An 18,103-nucleotide genomic window follows, 5' to 3' on the forward strand; every position below is an offset into this window, starting at 1 on the left:
CAAATTAAAATAGTTTCTAAAATATGCCTACTGACATGTTATATGATTTTATAATATACGGAGTAATTATGTAAAATGAGTTTTAGCTTTACTAAGTGATTTTAAAGGATGCCAAATTCCCCCAGATTCTTTCAAAACAAGTTACGTATACAATCATTTAATTGTTAATGAGATCTAACAACTTCCAATAACAAATAACACCATTTGTGCTCTCTCTCTCTCTCTGTTTATTTCTTAAAAGTTTTCATTTGCCTCTCTTTCTCTCTCTGTCACCAGTGTTTTGCATTTTAAGAGCATATTCAAATCTCTCAACCTCTCATATTTTCAAATATCAAGTGCAAGAAGCCCACAAGCAACTTCTGCTTCAATTTTTTCCGTATACAGCAATTTCACTTATAAGAAGTTTGGGCCGGGTAACAGGCCCAAGATAAGTTTGGGCCTGAAAGAAGTTTGGACTACAAGTTAACGACATCAGGCCCAAGAAAACATGTTGAACTAGTCTCCCTCAATGTGATGAATCAAAATTCAAATTTTTACTGTAAGAGACACCTACATTTAATACCTGATAGTGTATCGAATAGGATTGTCTCCGATAAAAAAGTACGTGTGTCTAAAACCTTGGAATCGTGACGAACAAAAACCTTGGCAGTGGTGGCACCGATACTGCTAGCAGCACCGGTTATGAAAGCCACTTCGCTTTCCAACCTGCACAGAAGATTAACTAACATTATTATCAAAGAAAATTGAACATGTATGGGATCAATTTAATTAGTGGTGGGTAGGATTAGGATTACCTCTTATTAGTGGCCATTGGAGTGATTGATGCGTCCATCTTTTTGTTCTTCTCGGTTTAGAAGACGAATTATATACGTTATACCAAGGCACCACACACACACACACACACAAAGGACCAAGCAACCATCCTGGAAGAGTAGCCTTCAAAGATGACAAGTGGGAATTAAGAGAGGTTCATGTATTAGATTAAAAGGTTAAAGTGCATTCAGCAACCCGAAATATTTTCTCGGGTGTATCTAGCACCCTAAAGTATTTTGTAGTGTCTAGCATCCTAAAGTATTTTTTAGGTAAGTCCAGTGCCATAAAGTATTTTTTTTTTTTTACATCCAGCATCTCAAAGTATATTTTTTAAGTGTGTCTAGCCCCAAAAAATATATTTTTGTACATCTAGCATCAAGACAAAAAAATATTTCAGGGTGCTGGGCGCCCCTAAAAAACACTTCGAGGCACTGGATGCACATGAAAATACTTTAGGGTGCTGGACGCATCCGAGAAAATATTTCAAAGTGTTGGATACACCTTAACCCTAGATTAAAAGATTCCTTGTAGCATTTTTTTTATTTCTTGATTTATGTAAAATAGATAAATAAAACGGATAAGTAATATAGAGAATGGGAGGAATGAATTGAAAACATGGGAAGAAAATATGACCTAGAACTTTCACGTGAGTTAAAATAAAACTCCTATCACATACTTATTTCGTATATCATAAAATTATTTTTAAAATCATGATTTGTTTTCCAATTAACACCTTATATGGATGAGGTCAAAGAACCATGGAGTTGAGATATTTTTAAAATTATTTGATTTTATAATATATAAATTTGAAAATATATGTTTTAAGATATTTTTATTTAAATAATACTTTGATAATGTTTATTTTTAGGGAAAATGGCAAATAAAGACCCTTGAATATATAAAATGGCAAAATGGGACCCTGAATTAACAAAATTGCTACCAAAGACCGGGTCCTAAATATGAATTATGAAATGTTGGGCAAAAGTCAAAAATGCCCATCTGCTTGTTTTTTTTCCAATCTCTTTTCTTCTTCTTTTCCTCTCCCTCTCTTCGTCTATCTCTTTCCTACTCCCTTCTCCTTCTACCCTAACCCATTTCCTCATCCCCAACCCCATATCTCCCGATTCTCTCTTCTCTCTTCTTTCTCTATCATCTTCTTTGTTCTTGTGTCCGTCTTCTTCATTTCTTCTCCAAAGCAAGTAAATGATGGGACTAAGATGAAGGATACCAAGACAAACAAGAATCAAGCTCAGCAAAACTTCTACTGGACATTGTCGAAGCCTAGCTCAGGTAAGGAATTGGGTTCCCTTTTGTCACCGAGTTCTGGGTTGAAATTGAAGATAGTTGCGGTGGCGACGGCGGGCACTGCTAGTACGAAGGAATCGTTCTCATCTTCTGTATCGGATGCTCTCCATATATGTAGCTTGAGATGAAAGTGTATCATCTTTTGATTCACTCTTTGTTGAATCCATACCCAAAGAGGGGGATTCGAATATTGTCTTCTTTGTTCTGTTCTTCCCTTTGATTCATTGATTGGTTTGTAAGTAGAGAACGAAGCTAAACACAGAGGGTTCCCCTTTAATGTTCTTTGATTTGTTCTTTGAGTTTATGTTCTCTTTATTCATAAATGAATGGCAATGTGTGAGTTCAATGATAAGCTTTATTTTGTTGGGAAGTTTTTGGAGTGTGGACAAGCTGAACTTTTATATTCCTTCTATCTTTTGTTTTTAAAAAAAATATATAAACAATTGAAGTCATGAGCTGTGCATTTTTCATCTTGTATGAAAACTTTATCGGAACTTATCATTGGTCTTACTTAACTAGTAATTGGTCTAACTGAACTTGTCATGAATCTTATATCAGAAGTGCCTGCTGTCAAAGAAATCTGCATATTCTTATTTCAACAGAGAAATTTAAAATCGTATGAAAACCTTATCAGAACTTGTCATTGGCTTTACTTAACTTGTCATTGGCCTAACTGAACTTGTCGTGAATCCTATATCAGAAGTGCTTGCTGTCAAAGAAATTTGCAAATTCTCATTTCAACAGAAAAATTTAAAATTGTATGAAAACCTTATCGGAACTTGTCATTGGCTTTACTTAACTTGTTATTGGTCTGGCTGAATTTGTCATGAATCTTATATCAGAAGTGCTTGCTGTCAAAGAAATCTGCATATTCTTATTTCAACAGAGAAATTTAAAATTGTATGAAAACCTTATCAGAACTTGTCATTCTTTACTTAACGTGTCATTGGCCTAACTAAACTTGTCATGAATCCTATATCAGAAGTACTTGCTGTCAAAGAAATCAGCAAATTCTCATTTCAACAAAGAAATTTAAAATCGTATGAAAATCTTATCAGAACTTGTCATTGGTTTTACGTAACTTGTCATTGGCCAAACTAAATTTGTCATGAATCCTATATCAGAAGTGCTTACTATCAAAGAAATATGCAAATTTTCATTTCAATAGAGAAATTTAAAATCGTATGAAAACCTTATCAGAACTTGTCATTGGCCTTACTTAACTTGTCATTGGCCTAACTGAATTTGTCATGAATCCTATATGAAGTGCTTGCTGTCAAAGAAATCTGCAAATTCTCATTTCAAACAGAGAAATTTAAAATTGTATAAAAACCTTATTGAAACTTGTCATTGGCCTTACTTAACTTGTTATTGGCCTAACTAAATTTGTCATGAATCCTATATCAGAAGTGCTTGTTGTCAAAGAAATCTGCAAATTTTTATTTCAACAAAAAAATTTAAAATTGTATGAAAACCTCATTTAACTTGTCATTGGCCTTACTTGACATAATTTAAAATTATGTAGTGGTTATGATACGATTGGATTGATATTATAATAGTACTTACATTTTGAATGACAATTTTCATAATTGTCAGGTCAATGACAAGTTTACTAAGGCGAATGACAAGTTTAGTAACGTAAACGAAAAGTTCCGATAAGCATTTGATAGGAATTTAAGTTTGTTTGTTAAAATGACAATTTCCACAATTATTGGATGAATAACCACTTCAGTAAGGCCAATGACAACTTTAGTAAGTCGAATGACAACTTTTGATAATCTACTCATACAAATTTGAGCTTAAATTGTTAAAATGACGGAATTTTCATATTTCTTTATGAAATGACAAGTTCAGTTAGTCAAATGATAACTTCATTAGGGCAAATGATAACTTCTGATAAGCTACTCATACAAATTTGAGATTCTCTGTTAAAATAACTGAATTTGCACATTTATTTACGAAATGACAAGTTAAGTAAGGCTAATGACAAGTTCCAATAAGGTTTTTGTATAATTTTAAATTTCTCTGTTGAAATGAGAATTTGCAGATTTATTTGACAGTAAGCACTTCTGATATAGGATTTATGACAAATTCAATTTGGCCAATGACAAGTTACGTAAAACCAATGACAAGTTCTGATAAGGTTTTCATACGATTTTAAATTTCTTTGTTGAAATGAGAATTTGCTGATTTCTTTGACAGCAAGTACTTCTGATATAGGATTCATGACAAGTTCAATTAGGCCAATGACACGTTAAGTAAAGCCAATGACAAGTTCTGATAAGGTTTTCATACAATTTTAAATTTCTTTGTTGAAATGAGAATTTGCTGATTTCTTTGACAGCAAGTACTTCTGATATAGGATTCATGACAAGTTCAGTTAGGACAATGACACGTTAAGTAAAGCCAATGACAAGTTCCGATAAGGTTTTCATACAATTTTAAATTTCTCTGTTGAAATAAGAATATGCAGATTTCTTTGACAGCAAGCACTTCTGATATAAGATTCATGACAAATTCAGCCAGACCAATAACAAGTTAAGTAAAGCCAATGACAAGTTCCGATAAGGTTTTCATACAATTTTAAATTTTTCTGTTGAAATGAGAATTTGCAAATTTCTTTGACAGCAAGCACTTCTGATATAGGATTCACGACAAGTTCAGTTAGGCCAATGACAAGTTAAGTAAGCCAATGACAAGTTCTGATAAGGTTTTCATACGATTTTAAATTTCTCTGTTGAAATAAGAATATGCAGATTTCTTTGACAGCAGGCACTTCTGATATAAGATTCATGACAAGTTCAGTTAGACCAATTACTAGTTAAGTAAAACCAATGATAAGTTCCGATAAAGTTTTCATACAAGATGAAAAATGCACAGCTCATGCTTTCTAGTCCACTTCGTTACCCTTTTTGCATTGCCCTTGACTTCAATTGTTTATATTTTTTTTTTAAAAACAAAAGATAGAAGGAATATAAAAGTTCAGCTTGTCCACACTCCAAAAACTTCCCAACAAAATAAAGCTTATCATTGAACTCACACATTGCCATTCATTTATGAATAAAGAGAACATAAACTCAAAGAACAAATCAAAGAACATTAAAGGGGAACCCTCTGTGTTTAGCTTCGTTCTCTACTTACAAACCAATCAATGAATCAAAGGGAAGAACAGAACAAAGAAGACAATATTCGAATCCCCCTCTTTGGGTATGGATTCAACAAAGAGTGAATCAAAAGATGATACACTTTCATCTCAAGCTACATATATGGAGAGCATCCGATACAGAAGATGAGAACGATTCCTTCGTACTAGCAGTGCCCGCCGTCGCCACCGCAACTATCTTCAATTTCAACCCAGAACTCGGTGACAAAAGGGAACCCAATTCCTTACCTGAGCTAGGCTTCGACAATGTCCAGTAGAAGTTTTGCTGAGCTTGATTCTTGTTTGTCTTGGTATCCTTCATCTTAGTCCCATCATTTACTTGCTTTGGGAGAAGAAATGAAGAAGACGGACACAAGAACAAAGAAGATGATAGAGAAAGAAGAGAGAAGAGAGAATCGGGAGATATGGGGTTGGGGATGAGGAAATGGGGTTAGGGTAGAAGGAGAAGGGAGTAGGAAAGAGATAGACGAAGAGAGGGAGAGGAAAGAAGAAGAAAAGAGATTGGAAAAAAAACAAGCAGATGGGCATTTTGACTTTTGCCCAACATTTCATAATTCATATTTAGGACCCGGTCTTTGGTAGCAATTTTGTTAATTCAGGGTCCCATTTTGCCATTTTATATATTCAAGGGTCTTTATTTGCCATTTTCCCTTATTTTTATATATTTTTGTAAATGAATGATGGCGCGAGATGTTATAAATTATGATACAAGGATATGATTGTCTTTAAGACATTTGCCCTTTTTCCATTATACTTTCTCTACTTTGTTCAAAAGGGGGTGATAACATTTTAATGATCACATTAGATATTACTACCTCTATTTTTTTAATATAAGAGCTCGTTTGATTTTTATTTTGGTAAGACCTCAATCTATTTTGTCTATTATATTTATTTATTTTTTTAAAGGTAGTCTTTGTAATAATAGTAGTTATAGCTAATATATTTGATTAGCAAGGATAGAGGTGGTAAAAGTCCATGCGAGTAGGTCCTAAAAGGAACGCCTCCTGACAGGTTCATATTTTGCCATTCTTTTTTTAAAATTTTTTTACATATATATTTAAAATTTTTTAAATTAAAATATAAATTTTTATAGACTAAATTCTTCTTATTCTTATATTTTCATATAATTATATAATTAAATTAATCTCAAAAGTTGAAATATAAACATGTAATTCATTGTTAATAATTGTTTTATTAGTATAAAAATGATAAAACAATAAAAAAAAAAAGAGAAATCAAATTTAGAATCAAAGTCTCTAACAAAATACAAAGTTATATATAAATTAAAGGAAACTGATAAAATATTTTCTGATTAAAATAAAAATAAAAATAAAAATTGTAAAAAAGTTTAAAAAAATGAAAAAAAATGGGCTGGTGAAGCCCGTGGGGGGCTACGGGTTGAAAAGGATTGCATCAAAATGTTTCCTATTTTCTTCAACCCAACTTGCCACTTTATGAAAAGTTGGCGGGCTCAACCTATATTACCGGCTTTAAGCAAGGACATTTTTAAAAAGATATTGTAAATAACTAACTTAATTAAACTTTTAATTTACTCAAATTAATCAACTAGTTTTAATATTAAAGACTGAAGCTAGTATAAATTAGGATATAATAAGGATCAGAAATTCAAGCCACTCATTATCAAGTGCAATAACCCACAAGCAGCTTCAATTTCTTTTTTTTTTTTTGCCAACACAAGCAGCTTCAATTTCGAATTACGCATAATAGGCATGTCAATTTCCCTGATAAGAAACCTGGGCCGGGAAATAGGCCCATGATAAGGTTGGGAAGTTTGGACTAGAAGGTAATGCCCAGGAGGGCTGGTCCGACTGGTTCAATAAGGGGAAGGCAAGGCGCCGCGTACCCACCATGTCTTGGGCTCAAATCCTGGGAAGTCCCTGCCTGGGGGCGACTCCGGATTAGTCTGCATCCTTTGGATGTGGGATACCGGAGGAAAAAATCCAAAAAAAAAATCCCACCACTAGAGAACATATTAATATTTTTTTAATGGACACAAGTATCCTCTAATTAGAAATAATCTTGTTTGAGATACTATCGAGTACTAAATATGGATACTTTTTACAGTGAAAATTCGAATCTTGATTTATCATGTTATGTGAGATTAGTCCCTTTCATTAAATCCAACCCTCTACCGGTGAACATATTAATATTTCATCAACCTGTTATTTATAACTAGCAAATTATCCATGCATTGTAAAATATATTTTAAACAGTTATTTGACGATGCGAAGCCGTCATGTAGAGGCATGTTAGACGGTTAATGGTCAGGTAAATTTTTACATGCTGCGACTGAAATGGTTGCGGGCTAGACACACAAGCAATTAAGATTTTTTTATAGCCCGTTTGATTCAATTACATGAAAAAAGATTACATGTAATACTGATACAAAGACTTAACTCAAATGTTTGGTTGAGTCTATGTAATGTAAAAATGATTATATTTTGTAATGCTGATTACTTTATGTAATGTAAAGAGGATTACACTCTTAAGACATATGAATAAGGATGCAGAACTCTTGTAATAGAATGAAAAAGACATTATTACCGTTATAATTTTTTTAACTTGACTAAAATACCCTTAATAAAATATGCATAAAACCTATTGATTGCCTGTCCATCATCTTTGCTACTGCTACCATCTCCATGGCTGCTGCTATCGTCTTTGTCCCTTCCATGTCCTAGGTAAACGAAGGTCGTCCAAGATCAGGAAAGTGAAATGGAAAAGAGAGATGTTGGTGGCCACCTGCTTATAGCCATCTCAAAAAGGTGCGGTGGTGCTTTTGTTTGTCATCAACCGAACCTAAGTGGATCCATTTGAACTCAATCAATTTGCAGAATACCAAACGCCGAAGACACAGGCTGATGAACTCGGTATTGATAGATGACTAGCTACAAAGAAAAGAGCACCCCAACACGCTTAATCACTACCACCACCTCCTTTTTGGAGAATGGGACATGAATTATACTAGTATTTCTATACTCTCTTATTGATTGTTATATGTATAGACAAGTTTATTTAATAAATTTTTTATCATAGATATCACAAGAGTTAATTTTGTTTATTAATTTATTATTATATATGTCGACAAGGTTGTTATATATTCAATGAAAAAGTAAATTCCGTTATATATATATAGACAGGGATAATTTTGTATTTTGATATATTACTGTTATTTATTCCCATGTCTTTTGTAATCCAATCAAACATTTTTATGTTTATGGATCATCTTTTTTCAGTGGCATACCAAACAAACTCATTGCTTTTTGTAATCCATTTTGCCTTTTAAATGTCTCTTATATTAACGTTTAAGTTTAAATTAAAGTTGATGATATATTATCTCTCATCTCAACAAAGCACTTACAAATCATGTGTGTGTATCCATGGAACCAGTTTCGGTACTCATTGCTTTGATGAGCACTTTACACTCATCATATCTGGACCATCTACATCTCATTTAAATGGTCAAGATTTGATTTCTTTTTTATTTTTATTTGTTCAAAATAATTATTTTAACATGGATAAAATCTAAAATAAAGATAATATCTCAACTATAATTTTTTTTCAAAAAAAAGTTTTTTATTTAAAATAACTAATTAAATTTTAAATCTAAACCATTCAAATTAGATATAGATAGTTGAAATTTAGGGGGTGTTTGGATGAGGCAAAACTATGGTTTGGAGAATAGCTTCCGGAGAATAGATTCTGGAGAGAATAGATTTTGAAAGAATAGATTTTCTGAAAAAATGATTCTAATAAAGTGAGAGTGTTTGGATAATTGTTGTCAGAGTGCTTTTTGATATGTAGAAATTACTAAAAAAGACATAAGTTTAAATGATAATTACATGTAAGATATATTTCAATATATGTTTATTTGAAATAATAAATTTGTTAATAATATATATTTTGGCAACATAATAAATAAGACATAAACAATATAAATAATAAAAAATTAATGTGTATATGTATTAATAAAATAATTAAATATGTTTTTAGGAAAATAATTTATTTTTCCCACAAAAATATTATTATTTCTTAAAAATTTTAAAGATGAAATCTCATAATTTTTTTTCACAAAATTAAATAACCACACAAAAATTTCATATTAATTGTCTTAATAATAGATATTGTAACGGAATATATTTGTCCAAATAGTTTTTTTTTAACAACACATTACATTATTTGAAAAGAAAAAAGAAAATAAAAAGGACATGACTATTCTGTATATAGTGAACAATTTGATCTCTTATGGAGTCACGAAGCTGAGCCATGTGAGATAAAGATTCTATTGATGAAGGTATTAAGACTTTGTCTACATATTAACTCTCCAATTACGTTTTACATTAATGATCAGAATAATAATCTTACATTTAAGACCAATATTAACTCTCTAATTAGGCCCTACTTTAAAGACTGGAATAATAAATTTATTAATTTTTTTTGCCAACATAATAAACAATGTATAAAAACATATATTAATTTCTATATCTAGTTCTAAATGTAGGAGTTAGTTGACTAATGTGAATAGATTAAAAAATAAGTTAAGTTAATTATTTGTAATAAATAGGTGTTATATTTTCTACAATATCCCTATTAATCAAGTTTATTGGTTATAACTTGAAAAACGATACACAAATATGAGAAATAAAGTAGATTAGGGTTTTATATTTAAGACAAAATAAAAGTCAAATAAGGTCTTATATTAAAAACAGTATATAGTAATTGTTAATATGTGTATATATAATTATAAAATATAAGATTATGTTTTTATAAAAATAAATAATTGTTTTCAACCAGGAAAAAAAAAACTGTAGGGGGTGCAAAATTTTTTTGCTTATTACAAAATCTTGGTTTTGATAGGCAAATATGATTTTATCATAAAACCATAGTTTTAAAAAATTGATAGATATTTAGGTAATTTTTTTCCAAACTATGATTTGGGTCCGCAAATCATGTTCCGGCTAATCACCCAACACCCCTTAATGAGTTTAAAGAATTTGTCAAAGCCATCAACATCAAAACTGATTCCGTGCATCCATGAAGTCAAAATGGTTTGGAGACAGATATGCATTTATTGATCCTATGCCCCTCTAATTAAAGCATATTTCATCATGCTCTTTTTTTTTTTTTTTAGCAATATTTGTGTAAACCGTTGACTTTGTTTTCACCATGTTGCTGAGTACTTCGCACTGTTGTTCAACCCTATTGATGAAAGGTTGGAATTAAATTGGGCCCCCTCTTTTGTTTGTTTTGTCTTGAAAATATATTTCTGTCGGAGCATATTTTTTAGTTTTAGTAATTAAATCTTCATACTTATAAATTCAAGATATGATTTATAAAAAGTTAGATACATATATTATTTATTAATACATATACATATATTAACAATATATATTATGATCTATATTGAAAATTTATTAAAAAATAATTTCTAAGTTCTTACAATATTTTATATGTCAATTCATATATTTGGTTTTCAATTCTGCGCGTGCGTGTTGCATTGTCAGTCCTGAGAGCATTAATTGGTAGAAAAATTATAATAAGGTACCACTTAAAAAAATTAAATACAAAAAACTTCCTTAAAATAATTAAATTATTCTAAAGTTTTAAAGAACCTCATTGTAATAAATTTTATTTATTTAATTACCAACTAAAAGAATAGTCATTTATCACTTTAAGGTATAAGGATTAATAACTATCGTGACAGGTATTGATAATCACAAAATGTAATGCATGATTTGTCAATTCTTACCACGATAGTTATTAATATTTACATCTTAAATTGTTAACAATTACTCTTTCAGTTGTCAATACAAACTTAAAAAAAAAGAGTAATTTGGTAATTAAATAAATGAATTCTCTTGCAATAAGATTTCTTGAAACTTTAAAATAATTAGATTATTTTAAAAGACTTTTTTATTTAATTCTCTTGGACAGGATTTTGTTGCAATATTTCCTTAATTGGTAGAACCTTTTGATTTTCATATGAAAACTGAAAAGCCTTTGGTTGTTTGTTCTTTACTCTATATAAATATATATATATATATATATATAATTTAATGTCTTTTCTGATTATGATATAATTCCTCTTAATGCCAGTATGAATAAAATGAATAAAATTTTTTTAAAGTATATATTATTAAATTTGAATGTTGGCAAAAAATATTATTAGATCTAAATAGTGATTTTCAGAAACTTATTAAGGTTGTGATTTAATGTTATAAAGTAGGCAACATGTTATTTCCTCCGTTTTTATGTACTTTTATTTATATTACAAAATTGGTATTACATTTATGCTACGTTTGGATGGGAAGAAAAATTTAGAAAAAAGAAAATAAGATGAGAGAAAATGGAGAGAAGAGAAAACTGAAGAAAAAAATATTATCACATCTTCTATTTCGATGGATGAGAGAAAACAAAAGAAAAAAACAAAAATATAAATATAAATAACCAAAATATCCTTATATATAAAAACGTATCATATTTAAAATCGAAGTCAATATTAAAATAGCAAAATGATATTAATGTTAGCATAATCAAATAATTTGATGAACACATAATTTCATAATTTTGTATTTTAAACCAAATAATTTATTAATTTTAGAGAAGAATATTATTTTTGAAGGTAATAAAGTGGATAATTTTTAAAAGAAAATATAATTAAAATAAATATATAAATTAAACATTATCCAATGTTATTAATAAATGCGTGGCTAGATTTGAGAGCTTACATGTGCAAAGCCAAATATTCAAAATGGAAAAAAAAAAAGGTATGAGGGAGAGAAGGAGGTGTTTAGGTAATATCAAAACCATAGTTTTAAAAATGTTTTTACAGTATACGAAGTAAATATGTGAAGAAATTTGTCTCGATTTGAGAAAAATGTTTCTGAAAAGTGATTATCTAGGTATCCAAGCATCCCCAAGGACAAGCACAGAAAAATGAGTTTTTTTAATTGTTTTCCTTAATATGTGGAGAGAAAAGTTGGGAGGAAAATAGGGTAGGTCCCAAACCTCATTTTCTTCTCAACTTTTCTTTCCTTTCATTTTTCCTCCCCCATCTAAATAGGAAAAACCACACTGCTTTTCCTTTTTTCCCCCTAATTTTCTTTACTCTCTCTTTTTCTCTCCATCCAAAAAGGAGTGAAGGATGGAGGCAATATAGAAGTAACATGTATATAAATTAATTTATATTTTTAATTAGAAAGTATAAAACTTAAATGACCAAATTTAATCCAATGACTTATATTCCAGCTAGTGAAAGGAAGTCATTCCCTTTACAATTATGGAGGATTATAATGAGATTGTAAAAAAAAAATTATAAAACAAATCTAAGAAGTTGTTATTTTTTATTATGAAACTTTACAAGTTGTTTAGATTTTTATTAGGACTTTTTTAGTAATTATTTTTTTAAAACTTTATTATAATTCTCCCCTTACAATTAACTTTTCCCCTTTTCCTATCTGCTCTTATATGTCTCAAATCGTCATTTTACTTGTAAAAAAGCGACGCGGGAAAGCAAAACCATGACACCATAACTTATTTTTCCTTTATTTTACGTTGTTATAATTTGTCTAATTAACATTTAATCCGATAACTAAATTTAATTATTCTTAGTCATTCAAGGAAACTTGTGTTCCTAATTTGGATACTGGCATTTTAATTACATGAATATTCAGATTTGCCAAATGAAAATCAAATACTCCAAAATCATGAATAATTTGGAACTCCATCAGAAATCTGGAAACTTACTCATTGAGATATATATATATATATATAAATATATATATTCATTCATTACTAATTATTCAACATACACACACACATATTCAACGTTCTGTCTGTACAATTGTGCCACGGACCTGAGAGTACACACAAGATCATAAATGTTCTTTCCATTGTATATGAATCCAATCACCCTGAACTTTTCTGAATATCAGACGAATCAAACAGCCAAGCACTTATTTATTGGTACTCTGTGTGTGTGTATGTATATGTATAAAAGGTTAAGGATATTTTTGTACTCGAAATATTTATAAGAGAGTTGCTAGCATCTCAAAGTTTTTCTCTCTCTTAATATTACTTGAAAGTATTAAAAAGAGAATAATGTCGCCTTTGTCATCAAAAATTACTAATGACGTTTAGACGAGTAATATTACTCATTTTTTAATATTTTTTCTGTTCTAAATATAAGAATCATTTTGGAGTGCAAATTGCACCATAAAATGAATCTTATATTAAAAACAGGAAGAGTACTTTCAGGATAATACTGGGAAAAAAAAAAAGGTTATGAGTACATACAACTTCTTTCACTAGAGAGCACAAATACCCTTAACCCCACACACAAATGAATTTGCCAAAACAAAAACACACACAAATATGCTTATTAGCAGAAGGAAAAGACATAACCAACCAGATTTATAACCTCAGATTCTTCTTTCCGTACCGGAAAACTTCAATGAGAGTTCATGGTTTTGAAATGGTTCGTCACGGCCTGTCCGGCAGACCCATTTGTGAGACTATAACCGCCGTCGATCACCAAGTTAAGTCCACTCACATACTTTGATTCATCGCTTCCAAGATACATAGCTGCTTCTGCAACATCTTCAGCTTTCAGAATCACTCCCTTCAGATTCCCAGCTTCTGAATATACCTTTTCTATGTCCTCCTTCTTCATCCTCAGGCCGTTCACCATCATCGGCGACGACACCGCGTACGGCGACACACAGTTCACTCTGATGCCGTGCATGCCCAGCTCAACGCTGAGGTTCTTTGTTAGTCCCACCACCGCGTACTTCGACGCCACATAGTCGTGCGCTAAGCCACCGTGGTTCACCGACGCTATACTTGCCGTGAAGATGATGCTCCCTCCTTTCGCCGGGATCATGACCCTAGCCGCGTGCTTGGCCACGAGGAAGCATCCGTACACGTTGACTGCGAAAACTTGCTTGAAGAAGTCCTCGGTAATCGCAAGAACGGAAGGGTCTGGATTGCCAGAGACGCCGGCATTGCCGTAGGCTATGTCAAGCTTGCCGTGCTTCGAGATTGTGGCGTTGATTGCCGCTTCGACGTCGGAATCGCTGGTGACGTCGCAGTGGACGTAGGAAATATTGGCTCCGCCGCCGACGGAGGAGCATATCTCATCACAAAGGGATCGGCCGAGGTCATCTTGAACGTCGGCGATCATTACCTTGGCACCGTGACGGACGAAAACCCTTGCAGTGGCGGCGCCGATGCCGCTGGCACCGCCGGTGATGAAAGCCACCTTACCTTGTAACCTGTACAGATCGCGGCAATTATATTGTTTTCCCAATATTAATTAAGCAAACAGGAGATTAATCAGCATTATCCGAGAAAACATGCGTCCGTTCGATGAATTTAATTAGTGATGTGTCTTGGTGGGTGTGTGTGTGTGTGTGTAGGTTTGGGATTACCTCTTAGCGGCGATCGGAGTGACTGATGAAAGCCCTTCTTCCATGATTTTTTTTGTTGATCTCAGGTTTAGAAGACCGAAATTATATATGTTGTCTATGTTAATTATACCAAGGCGCATACAATAAGCATATATATAGAGAGAGACATAAGCGTGTGGGGTGAATCCAAAAGTAATTAGTCGGCAAAAAAAAACAAAAATCAAACGTAATCAGGATAATTCGGGTGAAATATGAAATATGCGTAAAATTTATGAAATTAATTTTTTTAATAATAAATACTGCTCTCTAGTCCTTAGTGAGAGTTAGTTGACTAATTTAAATAGATTAAAAAAATTAGTAAAGTTAGTGATAGGATATAAAAAGAAATAATCATGATTTTGTTATATTTCTAGAATATTTGAACTATTTAGGATACAGATTAGTTAGATTTTTATGATTCATTTAGATTTATCAGTATTTTATTACTTTATTATTAGAATTAGCCGTTGTTATTATTATTTTCAATTTTATTATTATTTTAGTATAAGTAATTCTGAGTTGTTCATTAGACAGCAAACTTGATTATTGAATGATATTACAGATTTGCAGTTATCATTTTCTTTAGGCTTATCTCCTTCTCTCCGTTATCTATTTTCCCTTTACATCAATTAGTTATTTATAATAAATATGTACTGTCTTTTTTAAAATACTTTTGTTAATCATGTGTATTAGTAATAATTATCATTTGATGAAATTTTTAATATGTGTAACTACGACAAGGATTATTTTAAAAAATAATGGATAAATATGATAGACAAAATAAATTAAAATATTATATTTAAGATTAAATTAAATATCAAATTAATTCTTATATTAAGAATTAGAGGTAGTATTATGAAATTCTAATGATTAAAATGATACTCAATATTACACTTCAATGCAAGAAGTATGCTCGGCTAGTTTGTGTTTTGGCGGGACTCATTCAAGGCATCTTTGGTAGTTACGGTTAGCAAATCTTGCCTTTTTCGGATGAGTAGTTGCTTAATTTATTGTTTGTTTAATATTGAATTGTATTGCTCCTACCCTTAGTCATTCTCTAAAAGTATTTTGTGTTCCGTTTTATATGTTATTTTGTAAAATGTTGAAGGTAATTAATATTCCTCTGATCTTTAATATAAGACCTATTTAACTAATTTGATTAGATTAAGGAAGTTAGATAAGTTATTTAATTATAAGACATATGACATATTTTTCCTAAAACACCATAATCATCTTCCTTAATATCCTCTCTCCCTTTTCTACTTGATTATAGTTGACAAAATATCCATAGGGGTAATTTAGAAAAAATTGATAAATATAAGAAATAGGTCTTATATTTAGGACCAAAATTAACTCAACAATTAGGTCATATATTAAGAACCAAAGGAGTACTTTTTTTTAAATATAAGAACTAGCTAACTAATTTATAAAAATTAAAAAATTAGTTAAATTAATTATTAATGGTAAACGTGTTGGTAAATGTCTGTAAGATTGTTCGTAAATAGAATTATAAATTTGTAAGATAAAATAAATCAATATCTTACATTTAAGATCAAAAATTGATCACCTTGTAATTAGCTAAATGATTATCTTTTTTTAAATTTTCTCTAATATTTTTTTTAAATTAGGGGAATAGGCATGGATGATCTGAGATTATGAGTGGAATCGAATTTACAATCTCCCACTTACTAAAGAGTTTTCACACGATAAGATCATAAGGCCATTGACATTCTTAATGATTTTAGAAACATGATATTTTGAGTAAAAAATATCAATAACTCATACAATTTCTAAAATACGTAACTAAACATTTTAGAAGGAGTCTTTAAAACAAGGGATCTATCCCCGGGGGGTCCTTCATGTTGAAAGAACTGAATGTACTAAATCAAGAAATTTATATTATCTTCAGTTTTAAATATAAATTTTAGTTTGTGGTATAAATTACATTATAAATTAGATCTTATATTTAAAATTTGAGGTAGTGTTATATAAGTAACACAGGGTTTATTACCTTAAAGTTAATAAAGGATGTAGTCACAATGATTTGAATTTTTGATTCAGATACACTTATAGAGCCTATATCATTATAATTAAAGCATTCATTCATATTACTTCTTCCGGTCCTATATATAAGTTTTAAATAACCAAATCACGTTTAACGAATTAGTTTTTAAAATTAATTAAAAATAATAAATAGGTTAGAAATGTTTTTTTTTTCAAGTTTGTCTTTATTTATTAAGAGAGTAAATGAGAGAGGCAATAAATGAAAAAATGATGAAAGAGAACATATGGAAGTAATACTAACATGAGAGAGTAAGTACTAATATAGTTAACTAAGGACAAAAGAGAAAAAGAAATAATAAATGCTCAGATAAACTAAAAAATAAAACTTATATTTTGGACTAAACTCTTCCTGAAAAGTGAAGTTTATATATAAGATTGGGGGGAGTATTTTGCTTCATTTGTGAACAATAGACTTTATTTTCACCCAGTTAATTGGTTGAGTGCTCTACTAACATTATACTACTTTTAATCCTAATTATAAGACCTCATTAGTAATCTACAAATAAAGTCTTTTAATAAGAGCGGAGGTAGTATTCTTTTTCCTTTAACCAGAACATTATATTATTTTCAACACTATTAATGAGAGGTTTGAATTAAAGCAGGGCAAGTTGGCTCTCCCTTTCCCTCTTTATTATTTTCTGATGGAGGATATTTTTAATTTAGTTATTAATCTTTCATAATTATAAATTCAAGATATGATTTTTTATTTATTAATATTTAATATATGTAAATTAACAAGATATATTATGATGAATGTAAATTTATTAAAAATAATTTATAATTTCTTATAATATTTAGTATCTTTTTTGGCCGGAATATTTAGTATCTTAATTCATATATTTTATTCTCAATTATCCGTGTGTGTCCCATTATCAGTCCTGATAGCACTAATTGGGAAAAAAGCTGAAAGCTGAAAAGTCTCTGCTATTTATTGCTGAATGAGAAAGTGTTTTTTAATTATGAGATACGGAGTAACTAAACTAGTTAGTCATAAAAATCCGAGCATGAATAAAATGAATAACAATTTTTATAAACTAGATATGCTGTTTAAAATTAAACAGTGATTTTTAAAAACTTATCAATTTTATAATTTTTAATGTTATAAAATTTAACAGTAATAAATTGGCATTAAGTTTTAAGAACAAATTCTGGTTTTTACATCATTATCAGGCGAGTTCTTTTATTTGATGTTGTTAATATACATACTATTCTAGTCTTTATTATAAGTTTTATTCTAGATATAAGTCACTCATGAGATATTTTTTTTTGTTTTTATTTATAAGTCACTTTC

The 18,103-nt window shown here is 30.3% G+C and overlaps 1 protein-coding gene across 1 annotated transcript; it reads right to left on the bottom strand.

Moving 5' to 3' along the window:
* Positions 1–13,176: 13,176 nt before the first annotated feature.
* LOC114756207 (secoisolariciresinol dehydrogenase-like) lies at positions 13,177–14,810 on the bottom strand. The gene is made up of 2 exons (XM_028945139.1): positions 14,731–14,810; positions 13,177–14,574 (listed from the first exon to the last, which is right to left on the bottom strand). Exons 1-2 carry the CDS (start codon positions 14,772–14,774, stop codon positions 13,752–13,754), a joined length of 867 nt encoding a protein of 288 aa, XP_028800972.1. The 5' UTR covers positions 14,775–14,810; the 3' UTR covers positions 13,177–13,751.
* Positions 14,811–18,103: the final 3,293 nt, after the last annotated feature.

Source organism: Neltuma alba, unplaced genomic scaffold (assembly GCF_004799145.2).
Source record: "Neltuma alba isolate B1F8T4 unplaced genomic scaffold, ASM479914v2 tig00010376_pilon, whole genome shotgun sequence".
Classification (NCBI taxonomy): domain Eukaryota; kingdom Viridiplantae; phylum Streptophyta; class Magnoliopsida; order Fabales; family Fabaceae; genus Neltuma; species Neltuma alba.

What these genes read in the sequence shown, in the direction of transcription:
- LOC114756207 (XM_028945139.1), bottom strand. Translation starts at nt 14,774, where the DNA reads ATGGAAGAAGGGCTTTCATCAGTCACTCCGATCGCCGCTAAGAG. An exon ending in ACTCCGATCGCCGCTAAGAG is followed by an intron (nt 14,575 to 14,730) that starts GTAATCCCAAAC and finishes CGATCTGTACAG; the next exon opens with GTTACAAGGTAAGGTGGCTT.